The sequence below is a fragment of the Pipistrellus kuhlii genome, unplaced genomic scaffold (assembly GCF_014108245.1).
Source record: "Pipistrellus kuhlii isolate mPipKuh1 unplaced genomic scaffold, mPipKuh1.p scaffold_m20_p_3, whole genome shotgun sequence".
Lineage (NCBI taxonomy): Eukaryota > Metazoa > Chordata > Mammalia > Chiroptera > Vespertilionidae > Pipistrellus > Pipistrellus kuhlii.
The window spans coordinates 83,388,353-83,412,351 of record NW_023425529.1 but is presented as its reverse complement, the minus strand read 5'-3'; the positions used below and the strand labels follow the sequence as shown (position 1 = coordinate 83,412,351).

The 23,999-nt window shown below is 40.2% G+C and overlaps 1 protein-coding gene across 9 annotated transcripts in view; it reads right to left on the bottom strand.

Annotated features, from left to right (window-relative positions):
- Positions 1 to 23,999, bottom strand: part of ERC1 (ELKS/RAB6-interacting/CAST family member 1) — a 411,084-nt gene that overhangs the window by 22,239 nt on the left and 364,846 nt on the right. The window contains exon 20 of one of the 9 annotated variants that reach the window (XM_045588384.1): positions 10,704 to 11,031. The exons of the other annotated variants lie outside the window; for them this stretch is intronic. Coding sequence (XP_045444340.1) covers positions 10,942 to 11,031 — 90 coding nt within the window. The 3' untranslated portion in view covers positions 10,704 to 10,941. Of the gene's footprint in view, positions 1 to 10,703; positions 11,032 to 23,999 lie in introns of those variants that run through there. 9 annotated transcript variants of the gene reach the window in all.

Here is a 23,999-nt window from a genome sequence, read left to right as displayed (position 1 = left end):
TGGGGTCCCAGAAGAAGAGAGAGAGCAAGATATCGAAAACATACTGAAAGAAATAGTGACAGAAAACTTCCCCCACCTGGTGAAAGAATTAGACTTACAAGTCCAGGAAGCGCACAGAACTCCAAACAAAAGGAATCCAAAGAAGACCACACCAAGACAAATCATAATTAAAATTCCAAGAGCAAAAGACAAAGAGAGAATATTAAAAGCAGCAAGAGAAAAGCAGGTAGTTACCTATAAAGGAGCACCCATACGATTGTCAGCTGATTTCTTAACAGAAACCATGCAGGCCAGACGGGAATGGCAAGAAATATTCAAGGTGATGAATAGCAAGAACCTACAGCCAAAAATAATCTACCCAGCAAAGCTATCACTCAGAATCGAAGGCCAGATAAAGAGCTTCACTAATAAAAAAAAAAGCTAAAGGAGTTCATCACCACCAAACCAGAATTATATGAATTGCTGAAGGGGGTTATTTCGGAAGAGAAAATAAATAAAGATAACAATTATGAACAACAACTACGTAACTATCAACAAGTGAATCTAAAAACCAAGGGAATTAAAAAAAAATCTGATGAACAATATTAACTGGTGAATATAATAGAATCAGAGATATGGAAGGGGAGTGATCTGATGATTCTCGGGGAAAAGGGGAGAGGGGGGTGTGGGAAGAGACTGAACATAAACTGTGCACCTATGGAAGAGGATAATGGGGGGTGGGGAAAGGGCAGAGGGTGGAGTGGGAACCTGGTGGAGAGGAGCAATGGAGGGGAGAAAAAATGAGGAACATTTGTAATAATATGAACAATAAAGATTTATTAAAAAAAAAAAGAACCCTTGTAGACAGCATAAAAAGGGTATTTCTGAACCTATTTATATGAAGAGAGATTGTGAGTTGCCTATTTTAGACAAGGCCTTGCTGTCTTGTGAGTCACCTATGTGGCAGGCTCAACTAGGTAATAACTGTGATACAAAATGGTATTAAGTATCACTTGAAGAAAGCTTGTAATAAAAGAATTAGAGAAAAATGAAAAGGAATAAGAAGTTGTGGTGATCTGAGAAGACTTCATGAAAAAATTGATGTGAGATGATTGTTGAAGAAAGGGTAGGGCTTTCTAAGGGTGGAAATAAAGTGAAGTGTTTCATAATTTATAGAACAGAATCCAAATGTTGTCACTTATCTTTTAATAAATGTTTGTAATGTGAAAAAAAATAAAGGGGATCAGAAGAATAAAAAAGTTTAGAGCAGCAAGTGTTCCTTCATTAGCTGCAGTTGCTTTGCCTCTGGTAGGCCTTTCTCAGTTCCCTGGGAGTGTGCCCGGCTTGCACTGTATCTGAAAGCAGGATTAAATGTGGGCATGGCGAAGCAAGGAGAGAGTTCATTGGCACTTGATTCATTATATGGTAAAATTTCCTGTCTTGAAAAAAATCTCAAAGGTCAACCTTTCTCATGAAACTGGAATTACTTTTAAAATGAGGGCTTTTATTCTGACTTTGAAATGTAAAAGCTTCAGTCACTCTGGAGTAACAGGAATACAGGAATGCGTTGTTAAAGCATTTAGATCTCTTAGGAAAGGAAGTCAGTGTGAAGTAACCAAACTCAAACTTAAATGTGTTACACAGCACAGGTGTGAAAACAAATCTTGAAATGCATTAGTATCTTGTTATTTTAAAGTATTTCGTTAGCATTTGCATCACAGGTAAGAAAGGAAGTTTTTGCATGGTTTCCATATGCAGCAGGTCCCAAGGATAAACTGGGAAAGGTTGTTCCAGCTTCTGAAACATAATCTACCAGATCTCACTCAAAATATGATTGTTCTCTCTCCCCCTTCCCACTGCCCAACCCTCTCCTCTATGCTGGCCCATCCATTTCTCACCTTCTCCCTAAAGAAACGCCCCTTTATACTTAACACCAGAAAAGACTTTCCCCAAGAACAAACATGTAATGTTTGGATTTATTATATCTTAGCTGCAGTGAATTAAATTCTTCCTCCTGCTCTCCCTTCCTTGTTAGAGCTACAAATCCAAACTTAGTACATGTAAGACTGAGCAATCCAACAAGATCTTCTATTTCCTACTCTTGGCTCTCTAATATCAGTAGGCCAATTCCATCCCTGCAAATACTACAGTGAAGACTACTGCCCTGAGTACTTTTTTTTTAAAAGCACCATAACTACACGTAGCACATAAGTTTACATGATCTCTTCTCTGGATATGACAAATTTTCTGTGTATGTATCGAAATTTTTGCATCTAAAGATAAACAACAAACTTAAAAATACTTCCCAAGTAAAATACTTTCCACTGAACTACAAAACAATTTGTTCCCTTGAATCCTGTAGGCTCCTATAATTTGTGCATTAAATATCATATCTCAGCACTTTTGTTTTCCTCCATATACAAAATATCTACTATAAAAATCTTCCCTAAGCCTCTTGGGCACCCCAAGATTTAGCAGAAAAGCCCCTTTCCACTAAATCTTAACTAAGATACTCTGGACTGTTAGAATAATAAATATACAGGTTTCTACATATATAAAAGCCTAAGCAACTGCCCGACTGTTTGACCGCCTGACGAGTAGCTATGATGTGCAATGACCACCAGGGGCAGACACTCAACGCAGGAGCTGCCAAGCTGCAGTGACCTGACAGCTGTGGTTCTAGGTGACACACCCAGAACCAGAGAGGAGCGAGCCCAATTCTGGGGTGTGTCGCCCAAGAACCTCACTCTCACAATCTGGGACCCCTCAGGGGATGTTGGAGAGCCGGTTTTGGCCCGATCCCCACAGGCCAGGCTGAGGGACCCCATCCACCGTGCACAAATCCATGCACTGGGCCTCTAGTGAACTTATAAAATAATATATTCTGCTAAAATAAATAGGAATCAGAAAATATGGATTAGAATGAGCACGAGGGCACCAAATCTGCCTGGTGCAAATTGGTGACAAAGGGCACACTAGTGGCAGCTCAGTGCCATTCACTGTAAAAGCAACCAGTTATTCTGAGGAAACTGTTAAAGGTAATGCAAGCCATGCAACATCCTACTTCAAAATGACCCCATGACATCCTTGTTCCTCCTCTTCCAAGCTAGCCTGAGCCACCCTTCCATGGTCCCGCCCCTTCAATTAATTCTGTGTTTCCAATCTTCCCTGGTTCTTTATCAGAGCTTCCAAGGGCACTCTATTGCTGAAAAGACCTTTTAATCTGTATTTCTCACAAGCTAGTACCAATTTTTCTTTCTTTTGTCATCAAGCATCTCAAGAGAATAGTGCCCATGTGCTACCTGGTTCTCATTTCCCTCCTTAACATCTTTTATTTCTTGCCATTTCACTGAAATTGCTCTCTCAAAGGGTTACTAAACTAAAACCACTACATTGAAAACTACAAAACATTATTTAGAGAAATAAAAAATATCTTAGATTCTACATATAAGTGAAACACTTTAGTATTTGTCTTTCTCTATCTGACTTATTTCACTTAGCATAATACCTTTTAGATACATCTATGTTTCTGCAAATGATAAGGTTTCATTCTTTTGTATTGCTGCATAATAGTCCACAAAAAAATAACAACAAAGAATAGGCATGCAGGAAAGAGACCCAAAGGATGGTACCATTATCAGAAAGGAGTGGTGGAGGGGACCGGTAGGAGGGAAAGAGAAATATAGTCAATTATACTGTAATACAGTTATATTGTAGTACGGTGATAGATGACTACTAGAATTAGTGAGGATTAACCACATTGTAAGGTATAAAAATGTCAAATCACTGTCTTGTACACCTGAGACTAATATAACTAATATAAGATTGTATACTAACTATACTTAACGTCAATGAAACAAAAAGAATCCAGAAAACTAGAACAAACATGGTAATAACCCAAATGTCCATCAACAACCAAGTGGTAAATTGTGTTATATTTAAACTAGAGGTCTGATGCACGAAATTTGTGCAGGGGGCTCTCAGCTGCAGTTGCTTCGGCCCTCACAGCCCTGCCTTGGCTTCATCCGGAAGGCCATCCGGACAGTTGTTCTGCTGTTTGGTCTAATTAGCATATTAGCTCTTTATTATATAGGATAATGAAATACCATACAGTAATGAGAATGAATGAACCATAATAGATGAATTTCATAAACATGATGTGGATGAAAGAAGCTAGACACAAGAGAGTTCACTCTGACTCCAGGTACATGAGGTTTAACAATAGGTAAAACTGATCAATTTACCTTGTAGGGTGGAGTAGTGACTGGCAAGAGGCTTCTGAGGTGCTGGTAAAGCTTTGCTTCCTGTTCCAGGTGCTCATTATAAGTGTGCAAAAATTCAATGAGGCGCATACACATGATTTGTGTACTTTCTTGTTTATATGCATATGTCAAAACTTAAAATACCTGCCCCAAAACACAAACCTCCAGGGTTACCTAACAGCACAATCCAATGGTCTTTACTCAGTCTTTATCTGACTTGAACCCCTTCTGTGATATCTGCCCCAAATAACACCTCCTTCTAAAATCTCTCCTCTTGCCTTTCTGGCTCTCCTCTACCTTCCCTGTTCCTCTTCTTCCCGCTTCCTCTCACACATATATAGTTCCTGAGGTCTAAGAGCTCTGTTCTTTCTTTTGCACCCTCTGCATGGATGACCCTGTCTATCTTCAGCTTTATAAAGAGGTAATAGTAACAGTGGCCAACTTATTGGTCATTTACCATGGGCAGGTATTGTTCCAAGTGCTTTAGTACATTAACACATTTATAATAATCTACTTTCTTTGCCAATTTAATTATTTCTGTTGAGTTGTGCTTCTCTGGATTTAAAACATGTTTTATTTATCATACATATACAAAAGAAAAGAGAATAGTATTGTATAATAACCCTTATATGACCTAAATTTAACCATTATCAAGGTATATAATTACAATCCTAGTTCCCTTCTCTCTTCTGAGTTTCAGACTACATTTTTCAAATGTCTGAGAAACATTTATTTGGGAATGTTGTACTTATATAGCAAATAATGCTTTTCATGCTATTTAATATAAACTGTTCTTAGTAAATGCCCCACATAGTTTTTCATGTGATTACATATTCTTCTAAAACATGATTCTTATACCAGATTCCTGTTATTGTCCTTCCCAAGCTCTGTTTCTTTTGGTTTAGGTTCTTCACTGATAATCATCTTCTGTCACAATCCTAAATACAAGCTCTCGTACCCTAACAGGTTTTGCTGATTGCATATAGTTTCACAGTCTCTTCAGCTCTGGTTTGTACTAGCAATCTTTCTAAAATAGGCTGGATTAGATTCTCTCTTCTTCCAATATTTTAAATGACTTCCTACCTACAAAATGTCCAAATTTTGTTGGCATGGCACCACAATCTGGCAGCCCTATCCTCTTCTTTCAATTTCATCTCCTGGTATACCTTGCCATTCCCTGGCTTTTCCTTTTACTTTGATGCAGATCTCTCATCATGGAATGTGGACAGTCTTACCTCCTACACCCCTCTCTTCCCTGTTTTATTCATCCTTCATGGTTGAGCTCAATTGTCCCTTTTCTCTGTAGTAAAGTCCTCTTTATTCAGTGGTGAATACTACTAAAGTATTAATTTTGTGTTTTCAAGAGCTGGCTATGCTAATTTCCCAACTTGGTGAATTCTTTTTGACATACTAATGCTGCCTAGCAAAATACCCCACACATAGCAAACAAAAAAACCAACTAGTGAGTAAACTGAAGGAACAGATGCTAATCCTTGGGGAAAACATTGATGCCTTTCCAAAAACCTTTGAAAACAAAAATGGAAGCATCTCCAAATCAAGACTGCCTAATGGTGCAGACCATATAGTAGGGCATATAAACTATGCCCTGTGGCACCCAGTTCTTTCAGAGTGTTTGAATGAGGGGTTTGGGGCAAGTATAGGGTACCAAGATGGCCTCTGGCAAGAAATTTCTGGCTTTGCTGAATGTTATACTGTATTCTGTTCTTAGTAGCTATCCCCGCCCTCCTTGAACTCAAGAGTAATATGATTTCTAGAGGCCTTGAGCCAAGAATCACAAATGCAACAGCAACTCAATCTGAATTGAGTTGCTCAAAGCAACATACATTGAAGTGTATGCCGCAGAAGGAAGAAGAGAAAGTGTCAGCTTCCATAATAGTTCAGGGGGAAATGGACGGAGGGAGCTCAGAAGGAAAGGGAGGCATTTCAGAGATGATGCTATAAAACCTCACACCCAACAAAACATTGTGATGAAAGGCTGGTGTAAAGAAACCCACCTGCGCTCTCCTGCTTTTAATGTTAGGATAACTGTCAGGGAACAGAGCTGATGGTGTGAAGAATGACAAGGAACATAGCTGAGGCAGATGGAGGAATGGGAGTACAACAGAGGCGTGGACTGACAGTCAGGGACACTGCCCCAGCACAGGTCTGACTTTAGAATAGGTACTACCATCTCTTCATAGTGAATAAAGACATCAGGGAGAACTAATAGAAATCCACGAATTAAGAAAAATCTTAGAGAACATAGCCTTACTTCAAGGTAAACAACTCATGGTTACAGTCATAAAAGATGAGGTGTACAAATGGTTGTAAAGAAGGGATGGCTATGAGAGGCTACCGGATGAATTCAGTTGTGTTTGGCAGTGACTCAGATGAATTCCTTTCTGTAGAAGGTCTAGTTGTCAGCAGGAAATTACAGAGATGATTGGTTTGGTTTAAGCAGACGAGAATCTGAACTTGAGGTTAACAGCTAGGTCCTAGGGTGTACAGGCCACCAGGTCTGAGCTGTAAACTGGCAGGATGACTGGAGCCTTTAGAGGTGATGGATCAAGCTGAGATGGTCCCTCTCCCCTGTCCAGACCTGGCTATAGCCCCCAGCCCAAAGCAGCAGGCTGTTTAACTACATCTGCGTAGGAGGTTTGAAGACATAAAATGACTTCCAAGGTTAGGTTTTTGAATAACTAGAATTAGCAGAAAATTTGTCATACTACCTGTTAACTAAAATACCAAACATAAAACTCATGTGGTCAGAGGGATCTGAGAGCACTGTGGATAGTTCTCTAGTCATTTACTTTTCTACAGCTATTTTGGTCACATTTTTACCTTTTAGAATCCCTCTAACATTTTATAGCAGGGAAAACTAAAGTTGCTCTTGAAAAATTTGTCCTACGATTATTTCCCACAGATTAAGAATAATATTTCAAGTCTGAGCTTGAAGCTTGAACTTCCCAGCTTTCTAAGTCTCCACCCACCCTAGCTGCTGGTTGTGTAGAGTGTGAAGCAGCTTCTGCCAGGCCCTGGCTCCACGCGGTGCAGCAGGAAGTGGTAATGATCCTGAGGCTGCAAGTGGGCCTTCCCCATCCCCCACCTGTTAATGAACTCCTTTGCCAGGCAATATCTGAATTTATTTTTATAAGAAGGAAAGGCTATTGTTACTTAGTCCAAAAGTAAATAAGATGTTACTGCTCTTCCATGACCAATATTGAACAAAATGTCATGATAAAAATAAAAGTTTAGCTCCATTCCACCACAGGGACCTGTAAATACATGATCCACAGTCTGACATTCCACAGTAAGCTCCTCAAACTCCCGGTGATACAAAGGAACTTCCTCCTTCTCTTCCCTCATGACAGAAAAATCAAGGTAGGAGGGAGCCACAAGGACTTCAGCCTCTCAAAGATGAAAATCTTCCAGTTACTTTCTAGTGCTATAGAGAGCACGTTATGATGGGCACACAGTATATGTAGTTCCCCAAATACTTACTGAATGAATGCTTGCCATACACCTGAGGACAGCTAGATTTTTTAAAGTTATAGCATCATGTATTTTTACCTTTAGTTTTCAAAGGCTAAAAACAAAACAAAACCAAAAATAAATCAAGAGCTTCTCTGCTGGCACTGGGAATTCTGCACTGCGCTACTGGCAACTCCCTAGACCCAAAGGAATTAAAATAACCAAGATTTTTAGAGAATCTGTATTATACAAAGCACACAGTTTAATTTTTACACTCACGGCTCCTCCACAAAATATCAGGTGGTGGGACTACTAATCCTAAAAGCAGGCCACTTCTGAATTCGGACTCCTGGACCTGGAAGGGAGCTAACAGGACTGCCGGTCAATTCTCTGACCATACAAGCAAGACAAGTGAGGCCTACGGAGGTAAAGCGGCTAGCAGAGTTCAGACTGACAGAAGTATATGTCTCAGGAAAACATATGTATTATCCTTCAAGCCCACCAGTGAGTGGTTAGGGAATCAGACTCAAATGTCTCCAGATACACAAATTCTACATGAAGAAAAGAGGAAGTCTCCCCCACTTCAGAGGGAAGTTTTATAAAAATCTGGTCTTGCTAGCTAACAGACTTCTTGGAGTTGTCATAGCACTCACTGTTGATCATCATTCTTTTGAAGGTAACAGTCAGTCAGGATTTTGTGAAAGTCAACAACGGAGAGGTCAGATAACACAGGTGAAATTAGACAAGTGCGGTAAGTGGAATCTATAGGGCTGAAACACATGCTGCTAACACCTGCCACTCCAAATTAATCTCCTTACACACAGCAGGAGCTGGAACCAGGCATGCACAAGGAGTGTAACAATCCAGTTTCAGATAGTTATCTGTACACAAATCAGCAGAAATGTTGGCTTTCTAATGATTCTATTATGTATTTACAGATGTCACTAACATACCAATGTCTTGATTTCTAACGTACTATGTCTAGACACTTCTGAAATGCTGGCTGCTTTCCTGCTTAAAGCACTCTTGCCTTGCTGAGGTAATTTGAGTTTTTCCTCTGTGATATCTGTGCCTATAAGAACCTCCCATTATATAGGTGTCAGATCTTCTCTGAACAAGTGAGGGAAGGGAGTGAAAAGTGAAGGAATATGGCAGGAGAGCAGAGGACAGGGCTACGTTAAGATAAAAGTGGGAACAGAGACTTACCTCCCAAACCCAATGGACCTCCACTGGTCCAATTGGCCCCCATACATTACATTTCAAGGGCCAAGAGTCATCTCCCCTGTAAAAATGTTTCTGAAACACCAATGGAACTGTGATGTAGCATCCTACTCAAAGAACAAGCCAACAGTGACTACAATGATACTACTGTATTGTATAATTAAAATTTGCTAAGAGTTGAACCTTCAAAAAGGTAAATATGTTAGGTGAGGAATATGTTAATAACTCTATGAGGGCAATTTTTTCACAATATATACATACTAGAGGCCTAGTGTATAAATTTGTGTATGCATGGGGTCCCTTGGCCTGGCCAGCGATTGGGGCCATCTCGTGCGGTCCCTATTTAGGTAATTGGGGCTGGCCAGCCAGGAGGTGGGTAGAAGCCACAGGAGATTAGCTGGCTGTGGGAGCATACTGACCACCAGAGGACAGCTCCTGCATTGAGTATCTGTCCCCTGGTGGTCAGTGCATGTAATAGCGACTGGTTGACCAGTCATTTGGTTGTAATGGTCACTTAGACTTTTATATTATAGAGATTATAAATCATCACATTGTATACTTTAAACATCTTAATTTTTATTTGTCAATTATACCTCAACAGAGCTAAAACACACACACACAACGACAAACAAAAAACAAGCCAGTTAGCCATCTGGGTGACGTGCTTAGACAAAAAACAGTCCTGTGGCAAGGGGATTGATGGCATGGTCTCTACAAAGCTTTTCCAGCCCAAAGACATGTTGAGGTAGGACAAGGCCTGAAAAAGTGTGGAGTGTTAAAAACAAAGAACCAGATTTCCCAGTGAGGCAGAATCTAAATATGATTGTCTAAGTTGATTTGGTAATATCTCTTACAAAGCTATTAACTGATGTGAATAGAGACATTCAAATTAAGGGCCTGTCATTACCAGAATGGAGAAAAACTTTCCCTCTTTGCCAAAGGGATCCATCAGAACAGCGGCAAGGCTCTGGGAATCGCAGACACAGCCTCGCTGGCCAGCCCGCCCAGTGTATTTGGTTTGGCTCTCAGAAATAAAAAGTGTCAAAAGGGAGAGGATGAAAAAAACACACAAAAAATCCAAACTAAAAGGAAACCTAATGCTGAAATTGTCAGGGTGGTAAGAACAAGGCTCTGTTACAGCTGAAATTTAAGTACTAAACCAGCACAAAGTCTAATCCATGTCTAGCTAATCTCTCTGGCCAAGCAGGAAGAGAGAAGTAAGTTTCCTCCACCACAGTCCCGTGCTCAATGCACTCCAGGTCCAGACATAGCACAGTGTCTGATTCTAGGGCCAGTGTGATGGGAGACTGAAAAGGCTTCAACGGGTAACTACGGATCTTGCTTGATTTTTCCTTCTTTTAGGGCGACCTGATACATTCCCTGGGTGATGTCTCCTGGCTCCCTAATGAGATGACAAAATTACCTGTTAGTGTGGTTAAGCTCCTGGCCCAGTAATTCAGAAAGATCATGGAAGGGGTGCTATTACTGACCAAGGCTCTGGGGTCATGTGGGCTGTTCTGAGTGGTATCCTGGTACAAATGACTGCCTCATGGAAAACCATGGGATTAAGGGCAAGCATCATACAATGGCAAGTTGTGTCTGATATGTCTGATATAGAGGAGGTTAGGGATGGACTGGGGGTCTGGAGTTCCATGTTACTAGTTTTGGATTGCTAAAAGGAAAAAGAGTGTGCGATGTGATTTGAAAACTCTTGGGGAAGATTGGGGTTGAAAGAAAAATAGTTAGGTGAAAAAGGGTGAGAATGTGACTCCAGGGACATTTCCAGTCCAGTCTGACTCAGTGAATGCTTAAGTCTCATCACACTTGGGAGCACAGTTCCCCCAGAAACTGTGGCAAATGTGTGGGCAAAGCATTGGCATTCCAGGACTCAAGCAGCTCAAACAGCTTTGTTTCCACATGGAAGGCACAGCCACACAAGAGAAGGAAAAGCCACACCAAAGCTAATACTGTTGGGAAGTTTCACCAAGCTCACTGAAGAGGAGGAAGATCACCGTATCTTTTCTATTTTCCTTTCAAAGGAAGCAGCTGGAGAGGGAGTGGACTCAACCTCAGAATCAGCCAAGTGAGAAAGTGAGTTCTACATGGGCAAGAAAAGATGGAGAATTCTGGAGTTATCCCACTGTACACCCCCCGGAGGCGGATCCAAATAAACAGCCCTAGCAACTCCTGCAGGTGGCTTTGTCCAATGGTCCCATGCCCACAGGACTACTGCCTGTGGGCTGCACTATACTAGATAGGGCTTAAGAGGTGCAACTGACAGTGCGGGGAGCAAGAGAGATGCTGGCAAAGCTACAGCCCTGAAGGAGGTAAGAAACTTCTTAACACATTTAAAGGTACCTACTATTCACTTTTCTCCCCCAAAGAAAGTTAGTGATTGGTCAGCACACAAAGCCTGGAACAAACAAGCATCTTATCTGCCAGTATCTATCACTAAACCACACTTCGCTTGAGCCAGAAGGGCAGTGCTCTTGCAGCATCCTGTGACGGTGTAACACTTCTGCAGGAGAGCAGTTATTACTTGAGCTTCCTCTGCCAGGCTACTAGGATTTTCTTCTGAGGCAGCTGCAAGGTGAAGTAGTAGGACAAGGTTGGGAATGGAAAGACCTGTCCAGTCTCAATTCTGCCACTTGGCTTTATCATTTTGGGTAAGTCATTTCAGCGCTCTGGCCTCAGCTTAGTCTAGAGCAGTGTTTCCCAACCTTCTCTCATGATGAGAATCACCTGGTGGAGTTGTTAAAACACAGATTCCCGGATCCCAACTAAGAAGTGCTAAACTAGAATTTTTGGGAACATATAGGTAAAATTGTATACTTAACTAGTGCTCTAATACAGATTTTATATACAGAGCACTAAGTTAGGTATGCAATTTTACCTATATGTTCTCAAAAATTCTAGTTTAGCACTTCTTAGTTGGGATCCGGGAATCTGTGTTTTAACAACTCCACCAGGTGATTCTCATCATGAGAGAAGGTTGGGAAACACTGGTCTAGAGGATCTCTAAATTCTTTTCAGGTTAATAATCTTTGAATAAATAGAACTCTTTCCTGATTAAATAACATTTGAGCAGTGACTGCCAGCTGAGCTCCAGCAGGCATTTCTAGACAGAGCTCTCAGCTCTCCAGGCTTCTCAATGCCCCTTCTCTGGGTCTTACCTCAGGATGCCAGAGAAAACTCAGACTGTACCTCTTCCATGATGCCGTACCCTCCTGCTGGTTGCATCCTGACACTATCCGTGGTCAAGTTACTTTTAGGAATACATATTTATTGACTCAGGCTTAGGTTTAAAAGCCTTACAAAGTTGATGTGATTTCCCATAGATTTTAAAGGTGTCAAACAACTGAGAGTCACCGAACTGAGAGCACTGATGCCTCACCAGGCCTAGGACACTGAGGAGCAGATTAAGCTGGGTTTTAATCTGGGCAGTTTTGCCCCTTTTTGCATTCTTCTCCTTCCCCTCCCCTCCTCACCCCCCAAACCACCTCACCCCTCACCCCCCAGTTGCTCACTGATCTTATTCTAGTGTTCAGGTTCTCTAGGCATACTAAGGTGACCGTGACAATGTGCTGTACTCACACTGCAAAGGGCAAATGCCTTAAAGAAATGCTTGATTCAAAGGAATAAAGTGAACCAGTGAAATTCAGGCATTAGGCAGGAGCTTTATCAAATATCTCATACTCCTTTTACACCATACCACATCATGCTGTTTGTTAAGCTGGCAATAAAATATTAGTGCCTGAAGTTTGGCTTAGGGTTTACATTAGAAAAAGGTAATTTTTTTTTTTTTTTAGTCTGATAACATTAAAACCATTATTTATCTTTAACAAGAACCCCATGAAAAATGCCATCAATCAAACATTCTCTTCAGGGCTACTAAGCATCACTGCAATTTACAGCAAGACCTGCTGTTATGTGCAGTGTCAAAAGGAAAGGCTCCCTTCACCAGGACAGCATATGCTGGGTAAGGCATTTTCTTTGTGCTTAGGTGGTCTTTGTATAAAGAGGCAGACAAAGCGGCTAGATGGCATTTATATGGTGTAGAAGAACACCACAATCTTATCTCCAGGATTTCCTTATCCCTGATTTCATTCAATCACTAACCACTTTTAAGAAAGGTCTAGTTACTAAGTTCTTTTCATATAGTATTTGGGGCTGAAGTCACCAGCAGTCCCCAAGTCTCCCCTAGGGAGTAAGCGGTAATTAGTGGGTGTGAGTAACAGATTCTGCAGTGGTTCCTCATCCTCCACCTTTTAATCTCGGGGCTCAGGATTTTTCATTGGAATGCCATTTCCAGGGTTTGATTGGAAGTCAGTTGTTTGAAACCTTGAAACAATCACCTAAGTAGTAGTTAGGTTTCCAAGTAGGCCCCATGAGATAATTCATCCATAATGTTAGTCATGGGTTGAATCATACCCCTTCCCCCAACTCATACATTGATGCGCCAACCCCCATAACTGTGGAATGTGACTGTTTGGAGAGGTGATTTAAAGAGATGATTATGTTAAGATGAGGCATTTGAGTGGGTTCTATTCCGATCTAACTGATGTCCTTGTATAGAAGAGGAAATGTGGACTCAGCAGAGAAACCAGGGAAGCATGTGCAAGGAGGAAAGGCGTGAGGACATAGTGAGAAGGTAGCCATCTGCAAGCCAAGGAGAAGAGACCTCAGGAAAAACCTTGGACTCCTGGCTTTCAGAACTGTAAGAAAATAAATTTCTGTTGTTAAGCCAGCCAGCATGTGGAACTCTGTTATGGCAGCTCTGAAAATGAATATAATATTGTCATAGAACCTACCACCATTCATAACATTTTATCTACTAGAATATCTGCTTCTGAGTTCTAACATCAGAAATACTAGTACATCTTCACTTCTCCAGTGGGGCCTGTCCCATCTCTCCTACAGGACCCTGGCAGGGATTCAGGAGAAGCCTCATTTCTGATAGAGACCCTACAGCAGGATGTTCCTATAATAGGTGTGCAGGAGGACCTCTTAGAGTCTCTGGATAATTAATAGCAACAATAGTTAGAATAGCAGGCAGGGGCCGCTGTGGAGGGCTGGGTTAAGTAGCAGAGACCCTTTGGACTAGTGAACAATTTAGGAAGGGAAATGGTGGCAGTATTTCCCCTCACTCTTGGGGCAAGCAGGGCTCTAAGTTATGAGGCACAGGGGAGAGGGGGAAGAGTGGTTCTCTCTTTGTGCATGTAAATGAAGACTGCTTATATTTTAGGATACCCTTTTAATTTTACACCTGGGAAGTCATGCCCCACGGGGAGAGAGGTGTGGTCCTATACCTTTGCTTTTTTAAGTTTACACAGGTTTCCCTTGAGAATGACTATAGGCACTATTAGGAAAGGAGATTGGTGTTCCTCAGGGGTGCTGGTCAGAAACATGGTTGCGAGCACCCACAGTAGAACCTGGCTATAAAAAACTTAAGTTACTTCTATTTCTAGATTGTCTCACCAAACCTTTGTAAAGAATTAAATAGCTAAGAATAATTTATTTCAAATGCTTTGACTAGACTGGAATACTATCAGTTCCAAAGTTTATGAGCTCCACTGGCTTTAAGTTTGCAGTTCCTACTCTAGTCATGTTTTTTGGCATTCATAAGAATTAATGTACTTCTTTGCTTAGTTGGGGGAGGATTATCTCTGGAAGTTGACACTGGAGAGGACAGCTCCATGTTTAATACTGACCTGCAGTAATTATCGACTCATTAAAATTAAGATGGTAACTAAATGCTCCTGCAGGAGGTCTAGGGTATCAGGAGTGCCAACCGTCTTTTCCCATGGGAGTACTTTAAACACAAAGGAAACATGCAAAGGGCAGGAAAAAAATAGAGATCTACAAAGCTCTGTAATTAAAAAATATTTCAGCCCTGACCGGTTTGGCTCAAGTGGATAGATCACCGGCCTGTGAACCTAAGGGTCCCGAGTTCGATTCTGGTCATGGGTATGTGCCTTGGTGGCAAGCACATCCTCAGTGGGGGGTGTGCAGGAGGCGACTGATTGATGTCTCTCTCTCATTGATCTTTCTAACTTTCCCTCTCCCTTCCTCTCTATAAAAAAAATCAATGAAATATATTTTTAAAATTTTCATATTCATATTTTAGGACTCTAAAGAGTCCAGTGCAAGACAAACCTAATAAAAACTAGACTAAAAAACAGTTCTTGCAATCATTGATGCAAAGTCAAGGACACATGAGACCTGAACTCAGAGTAGATGTTTTATGCTCAACTTTATTTAGTCCCAGCAAGTGGGGGGTAGATATGAGTAATGAGGAATAAGGGCTGTCCTCATCAAGAAGTGAAAGGAAAGATCTGTAAACAAAACAGAAACAGAAGAATGCTCCTTCTCTGAGACAAGTTAAGGAGGGAAATGATGGGAGGATCTTTCATATTAAAGGTTTGGTCTAGCTCAGTGGCTGGCAAACTCATTAGTCAATAGACCCAAATATCAATAGTACAATGGTTGAAATTTCTTTTGAGAGCCAAATTTTTAAACTTAAACTTCTTCTAATGTCACTTCTTCAAAATAGACTTGCCGAGGTGGTGGTATTTTGTGGAAGAGCCACACTCAAGGGACCAAAGAGCCGCATGTGGCTCGTGAGCCAAAGTTTGCCGACCACAGGTCTAGCCAAATCTCCTAATACTCTTTCTCTCTCTCCACAAACAAGAGATTCTCTATATCTTGAGAATCACAGAGCATGTATTTTTGCCCCTATTTAAGTGTATCCTTTTCATGTGTACACCACAGACTGTTCTCTCATTGGGAGTTAATTGCAATTAATGCTTAATACTATGTAATTTCAACTATGTGAAAGAGTTCTGTATCTCCTCCATTTTCAACATCCTTATTTCCTCTTCCTTTATCCAATTTAGCTTTAGGGGATTTTATCAAGAGTAAGGTAGCAGCTTTGTGTCCTAGGCCCAACTGAGCACTCTGTCAGTCCCTGTTCTTTCTGTAGTATCTGCCCAGCTCCTATGTATCTTCTTACTTCTTCTTCTTCTTCATTTTTTTTGAACAAGCTTTTCTCTGTCAGATTTTCAATATGCAACTGGCAAGATATTCTGCTCTTTGCATAAAAGGTTAATGGCAGCTTTCAGAGAAAAGAGAAAGTGCCAGACTGTGTGAGAGTACGGAGGAGAGAAAAAAAAAAAATGCGGTTACTCCACAGGGTTTTTCTTATAAATTTGTTAAAATACACACTCTCTCTCTCTCTCTTTCAAGCCCAGGCCAGATACAGACACATTTATCTCCATGGCTCTGCAGTTTTTTTCTGCCGGATTGCTGGTCTTGCCTCTCTCAGCATCTCACACTCTGCTGCTCTTAGTTTTTTTGACAAGAGTTCAACATCAGAGCTGAGGAAACAAGTTCAAACATTACAAAAAGAAGAAAACCAGATCAGAAACATTCAGGCTGGGAACCAGAACAAAGTTTGTTGCTCTACAAAGAACCATTCTTTTTTCGTTCTTTCTTCTTTTCTCTCCCTGTTCCCCTTATCCCTTGCCCCCCAATAGCTCATAAGTCCTCTTGGCTCACTTGTGTGGTATAACAATCTGTACAAATGCATTCAAGAGAGAAGAATGGAATGTCATGTTGTGACTCATGACTGATGCATTCCCTGAGTGAGGGAGACGACTTTCAGGTTCTGTGCCCAGTACTTCCCCGGCATTCACACCCTCCAGTTCACCACCTTGAAAAGAGAGTGATTGATCAAAATCGAGAAAACAAATGGAAGGAATCCAAGGAGAGGACAAAGTCTGGGCCAAGTTTTGGAACAATACTTCCCTGAAAATTAAAAATGGGACTGAGTGCTGGGAAAGGGAGCTGGAATCCAAAGCTGCATGACCCACAGAGCAGGCTGGCTGATACAAGTTCATTCCAGTGTGCTGGCCCCTGATGGGAGGCTGGCATTCATGGTGGAAAAAAAAGAATTTGTACTCTCAGGAGAAAGTCCATTTTTAGCAGAATCTGCCTATCAGTTGAACTGCTTCAGAAAGTTTAAAAGGAGACTGGTAGTGGGGTATATTTTTTTCTGTTTTTTTTTTTTTTTTTTTTTTTAATTATCACTGACATACAGCAAAATGCACAAATCTTTAAATGTACAACTTGATGAATTTTGATAAGTATTCTCTTAAAATTCTTAAACATCTTTTTCAGAATAGGATGAGAATCTGAACCTCAGATTTACTGATATAAATTTTAATAACTTGTAAACGTATTTTCAAAGCTCAAACTTACAGAAAAGTTGTAAGAATAATACAAAAAACTCTCATACCCTTCACCCAAATTGCTAATATTTTACCACCTTTGCCTTAATATTCATTTCTCTTTTGATACACAGATTTAAGTGTCTGTATGTATATCTATCTATCTACCTACCTACCTACTTACCTAATCTGAATCTATATCTATATAATTCTCTCTATATATGCTTCCTAATTATTAAATTCGGGTTACATATTGTTTGGCAGGAATACCCACTTGTATTCTTCTCAGTGCATCTTATGAAGAAGCACACAATGTTGATTTGTCCTACTAAATTAGTCACTTGGTTAAGATCAGTGGTTCCCAACCTTTTCTTGGCCATGCCCCACCTAAGCATCTCTAAAATCCTGATGTCTTCCCTGTGACATATAATCTTATTATTCAAAATATGAACTCCTACTCATGTGGAGGAAGCCTAAAAGGCCATTAACTTGGTCTAAACAAGCTTCCAAAGAACATGGCATCCATGAAAGAGAAAAATAAAAGAACGAAAGGACAGTTGAAGTACTGAGGAAGAAATCACTAAGAAATTGTTTAAAAAAATAATAATAATATGAAGTGATATTCACTGTTAATAACTCATTCTCTAATTGCCCCCATTAAAAATCAAATTGCCCCCCACCCCATATGGGGCATGTGCCCTATGTTGGGAACCATTGGTTTAGAAGCTGTATCCCAGGTTTTGTTAACATTAATCACTTGGTGTAGACGGTGTTTCCAGGTTTTTTCAATGTAAATTAACTAAAATAAATAATTTTGTTCTAAATAATTTTTTTTTGTGAAGAGACTTTCAGACTGTGGAAATATACTGTTCCTCAAAAACTTTTACCCTCTGGTTTTCATACTCATTGATGATTCTTGCCCAAATCAATGATTACTATGATGGATGTCAAATAATGATTTTCTAATCCCATATTCCTTCTCCATTTACTGGCTGGCATTCTACTATTTCCATTCCTCCCATTCACTTATTAATTCATTTCTTTATCCCAGTATAGATTCACATATTTCTATTTTATTTCTATTCTATTTCAATGAGTTATAATCTGTTACTATCATTATGTATTTTGCTGCTCAAATCTTTAAGATTTTGTCATTAGGAACCCCTGTGTCCTTCTGACATATTCTTGGGACACTTTCTTACTTTCTGGTATAATAAAATGTTCTGGATTTATGTTGAACTTTGCCACACAGCCCTGGACTTAGCCATGTCTCATGGAGCCCTGATTCTTTTTGGTGGAAAATGGCATCTGGAAATTAAGATTTGGGTGTTTAAGTGAGCTCCTTGTTACTGGTGTATATTATTGCTTCTAGGTCCTCTCAGCAGATAAAGCTAGGGAATATATGTGTCTATATATATATGTAGATGAACACACATACACAGAGAAATCTAAATTAGTAAATCAACCAATCAACCAATAATCAATATATTAATCTATTAACAACCATGAATCCATATCAATACTTCCAATAACAATCCAACATCACAGGGCTTGCCTTTACTTTTTCTTCTTCTTTTACCTTTCTATATTTATTACTCCCTTCTCCTATAGTAACAAGTCTGGTCCCCATTATTCTCAATATATTTACTCATTTGCTCAACCTCGTTATATGTAACACTCTCCCAATCATGTGTACTGCCATCTTGGTTCTGGCCTCTAATTCCACCACACCAGCTGAATCCTCAGCCTTGGCAATGCCCAAAATGTTGGTGATGTGGGTTGAATCCTTGGGCCCTGCCCACTAAACACATCAGTTGTGCTGGCAGAATCCTTGGTCCCACTAAATATATAGGCTCCAATCTTTAGATTCAGCTCTAGGTGAAATATTAAAGCGTTGCTGACCAAATCCTTAGCCTTTGTTCTGCTGGTCATTTTGGTTATATCAGCTGAATCCTTGGTCTTAGCCCCACTGACCATGACAGCTGATTCTTCAGCCATGATAAAGGGAGAAGAGGTAGACTGGTTGACTGTATTTAAGAGGAACAAATACCTACTTTTTAATATTTGTCAGGGACTAAATCCTTAAGCCTACTTAACATATAAAACTTTTTGGTAAGATTACTAATATTTAAGGTATATTGCCTAAATACTTTCAAAGAGTTGAAATTTATTACTGATATGAAATAACACATTAGATATCTGAGTACTTGGGCAGCAATATTTAGGTTCTCCTATAAAATGGTTTTTATTGAAATAAACTTTGGTATTATGATATTGTTGAGATGTTAAAGAAAAAAATAGACTTATGGAAGTTATTGTTGTTTATAATGGAAGGATGTTGAAGATGTTGCTTATTATTTGATTCTTATTAGGGACCCAACCCATGGGGAAGAAATTTCTTTCATGATCATTTTGATATACACAGAAAAAGCACTTGACAAAATACAATATCCTTTCATGATAAAAGCACTTAACAAATCAATACTGAAGGACCTTATTTCAACACACAAATGTTCATATAAGACACACCCAGAGCCAACACTCAATGATAAAAGGTTGAAAGCTTTTCCTCTAAGATCAGGAATAAGACAAGGGTATCCCCTCTTACCACTCCTATCAATACAATAGTACTGGATATCTTAGTCAGAGCAATCAGACAAGAAAATAAAATAAAAAGCCTCCAAATAGAAAAAGTATAATTGTCTTCGTAGATAATATGGTCTTATATATAGAAAATCCTGAAGACTCCACCAAAAACTGTTAGAACTAATCAATGAATTCAGTACAGCTGTAGGATACAAAATCAACATACAGAAAACAGTTGTGCCTCTTGCCGAAACCAGTTTGGCTCAGCAGTAGAGCGTCGGTCTGCGGACTGAAAGGTCGCAGGTTCGATTCCGGTCAAGGGCATGTACATTGGTTGCAGGCACATCCCCGGTAGGGGGTATGCAAGAGGCAGCTGGTCGATGTTTCTCTCTCATCGACATTTCTAGCTCTCTATCTCTCTCCCTTCCTCTCTGTAAGAAAAATCAATAAGATATATTTAAAAACAAAAAAACAGTTGTGCCTCTATATACTATACCAAAACATTGGAAAATATATAAATAAAACAATCCCATTCACAATAGCATAAAAAAACAAAGTACTTTGAAATAAGTTTAACCATGGAGGTAAAAGATATGTACACTGAAAAAATTTGGTGAAAAAAAATGAAGAAGATACAAACATATGGAAAGATAACCCATGTTCATAAATTGGAATAATAATATTAAAATATTACCCAAAACCACCTATAGATTCAATGCAATTCCTATCAAAAAGGTATTATTTATAGAAAATTTTAAAAAATCCTAAAAATTGCATGGAACTATAAAAGACCCCAAGTAGCCAGAGCAATCATTAGAGAAAAGAACAAAGCTTAAGAGATCATATTCCTGATTTTAAACTATACCACAAAGCTACAGTAATCAAAACACAATGATACCGACATAAAAATAGGTCCACAGACCAATGGAATAGAATTGAGAGCTCAGAAATAAACCTCTGCATATGTAATCAACTAATATTTGAAAAAGGAGCCAAGAATACTCATGGGGAAAGGATAGTCTCTTTAATAAATGACATTGGAAAAATTGGGAAAGAATGCAGAAGAGCTGAAATTGACCTCAATCTTACACCAAAAACAAAAATGAACTTAAGATGGATTAAAGACTTAAACATAAAACCCCAAACTGTAAAATTTCTAGGGGAAACACAAGGAAAAGCTCCTTGACATCAGTCGTGGTGATGATTTCTGGATATGACACCAAAACAAAAATAAATAAACAGGACCACATGAAACGAAAAAGGAAGAAAAACAATCCAATTAAAAATGGGCAGAGAACCTGAATAGACACTTTTCTAAAGGGGACATATAGATGGCCAAGAGACATATGAAATAATGTTCAAAGTCACTAATCATCAGAGAGATGCAAATTAAAATGACAATGAGATATTACCACCTCACTCCTGCCAGAATGGCTACCATCAACGAATCAACAAATGACAAGAGCTGGTGAGGATGTGGAGAATAGAGAAGAGAACCTTAGTGCACTGCTGGTGGGAATGCATACTGGTGCAGGCAATGTAGAAAAGAGTGTGGAGTCTCCTCCAAAAACTAAAAATATAACTGTCATTTGACCCAGATATCCTACCTCTAGGAATCTATCCTAAGTATCCAAAAAACACCAATCAGAAATAATATATGCACTCCTATGTTCATAGCAGCAGCACTATTTATAATAGATAAAATCTGAAAACAGCCCAAATGCCCATTAGCAGATGCGTGGATAAATGAGCTGTAAAAAAAAGAAGGATCTCTTACTCTTTGAGACAGCATGGAGGGACCTGAAGATTATTATGCTAAGCAAAATAAGCCAGTCAGAGATAGACAAGTATCACATGATCTTACTTATATGTGGAATCTAATAAACAAAATAAACTGATGAATAAAATAGATCCAGAAGCATAGAAACATGGAACAGACTGACGAGTCTCAGAGGAAAGAGGGGAGTGGGGTGGGAAGAGATTCATCAAAGAACTTATATGCATACCAAAGGCCCAGTGCACAAAATTTGTGCAGGGGGGGTGTGTGTCCCTCAGCCTGACCTGTACCCTCTCCAATCTGGGACTCCTTGGACATCCCGCTTGCAATCCATGGCCAATGGCTCCTAACCACTCACCTGCCTGCCTGTCTAATGCCCTTAACTGCCCTCCCTGCCCATCTGGTCACCCCCAACTGCCCTCCCCTACTGGCCTGGTCTCACCCCCAACTGCCCTCCCCTGCTGGCCTGGTCTAGCCCCCAACCGCCTTTCCCTGCCAGCCTGGTCACCACCAATTGCCCTCCCCTGCAGGCCTGATTGCCCTAATCCCCTGCCAGCCTGATCTCACCCCTAACTGCTCTCCCCTGCTGGCCTGATTGCCTCTGCCTCTGCCTCAGCCCCCACCACAATGGCTTTGACTGGAAGGAAGTTGGCCATCTGGAAAGATGGCTGGTCAACCTGATCTAATTAGCATATTACCTGTTATTAGTATAGATTATATAGGATAGGATTGCTTAATTGGGGGTGGGGGGGAGGAGGATCCTTTTTCAGCAGGAGGAGATTCTTTTTTAAAAAATGTTCTTTATTGATTAAGGTATTACATATGTATCCTCATCCTTCCATTAACCCCCTCCCCACTCTCCCACTCATGCTCTCACCCTTCCTGGTGTCTGTGTCCATTGGTTAGGCTTATATGCAGGCATACAAGTCCTTTGGTTGATCTCTCCTCCTTACCCCCTCCCTCCCCTACCTTTCCTCTGAGGTTTGACAGTCTGATCGATGATTCTCTGTCTTTGGATCTGTAGGAGGAGATGCTCTTGGCAGACAAAAATATATAACACCTATACATGGACAGATAGCCAGCCATATGCACTATACTGCCAAACGAGTTATTAAAAAAATTGAACCACTCTCTTATATCTTACACCAAACAGTTGTTGCCCCTTAAAACTCCTTCTCAGCCCCCACCGTATGCTGGAGGCAAATTCCAGCAGGTCATAATTATGTAAGTTCATCAGAAGGCTGATGGACATTTTCAGCAGGGCTGAAAATCTGTATATTATTACCTGCTGCTTAACAGCTGCAGGCATTTCCCCTATCCTGATAATCTTTCCTGTTTATCAAACCTTACCTTTGATATGTATATCTGCTTTCCTAGAGGACCATGTGTTTTCCAGGAAATAAAAAGCATGGATCTGAAGATTTGGGGAGCTTAGTCACTAGAGCTCAGTTTCTGTCTGGCTCCCCCAAAATGCGTTTCAAATTTATATTTCTTATCTAGTTATTCATTTATGTGCAGCCCTCCTCCAGATTCCTGAACCCTTGCAGCAAAAAGACTGCAGCACCTTAGGTTCTGCCTTCACAGTTCACTCAGATTAGGTCGGTTTCAATGCCAGTCAGCATCAAAAGCTCTGCCTTCTAGGCAGCCATTGGCTCTTTGCAGTTCACCCAGATTTAGTTCTAATGAGTCAGTTTTTATGCCAGTCAGTGTCAAAAGCTCCTCCTCTTAGGCAGCCATTGGCTCCTCTGGGAAATCCAGAATGGCCCTGCATTCATGTCAGTGCCAGCACTGCAGTCATGCCCCCAGTCCGCTACCAAGTGTATCTCTGCCCACTCTGAGAAGCAGCACCTCAGGTCTGTGCTTGTGGCAATTTTGAATTCTCATCCCTGACTTAACCTTCTTAGAGTGTGAGCTCCATGAAGGTAAGCATTTATCTTGTCCATTCTTAGTTCACTCATAGACTTTACCTGTGTCTATGCATCTATGCTAGCACCACATGGTGACCGGTTGAACAGTCATTTAAGTTATCGCAGTCACTGCCTTTTTTATATATATAGATATGCATTACCCATGACACAGATAATAGGGTGGTGAAGGATGCATTACCCATGACACAAATAATAGGGTGGTGAAGGCCTGGGGTGGAGCGGGAACCAGGTGGATGGGGTCAATAGGAGAAAAACAGGGGGACATCTGTAATACTCTCAATAACAAAGATAAATAAAAACACCAACAAAATGAAGGCAACCTATGGAATAAAAGAAAATATTTGAAAATTATATATCTAATAAGTGGTTAATATCTAAAATATATAAAGAACTCATCTAAATTCAATACTAAAAAACAATCTGATTAGAATATGTGCAGAGGAACTGAATAGACAGTTTTCCAAAGAAGACATATAGATGGCGAACAGGTACTTGAAAAGGTGCTTGACATCATTAATCATCAGGGAAATGCAAATCAAAATCACAA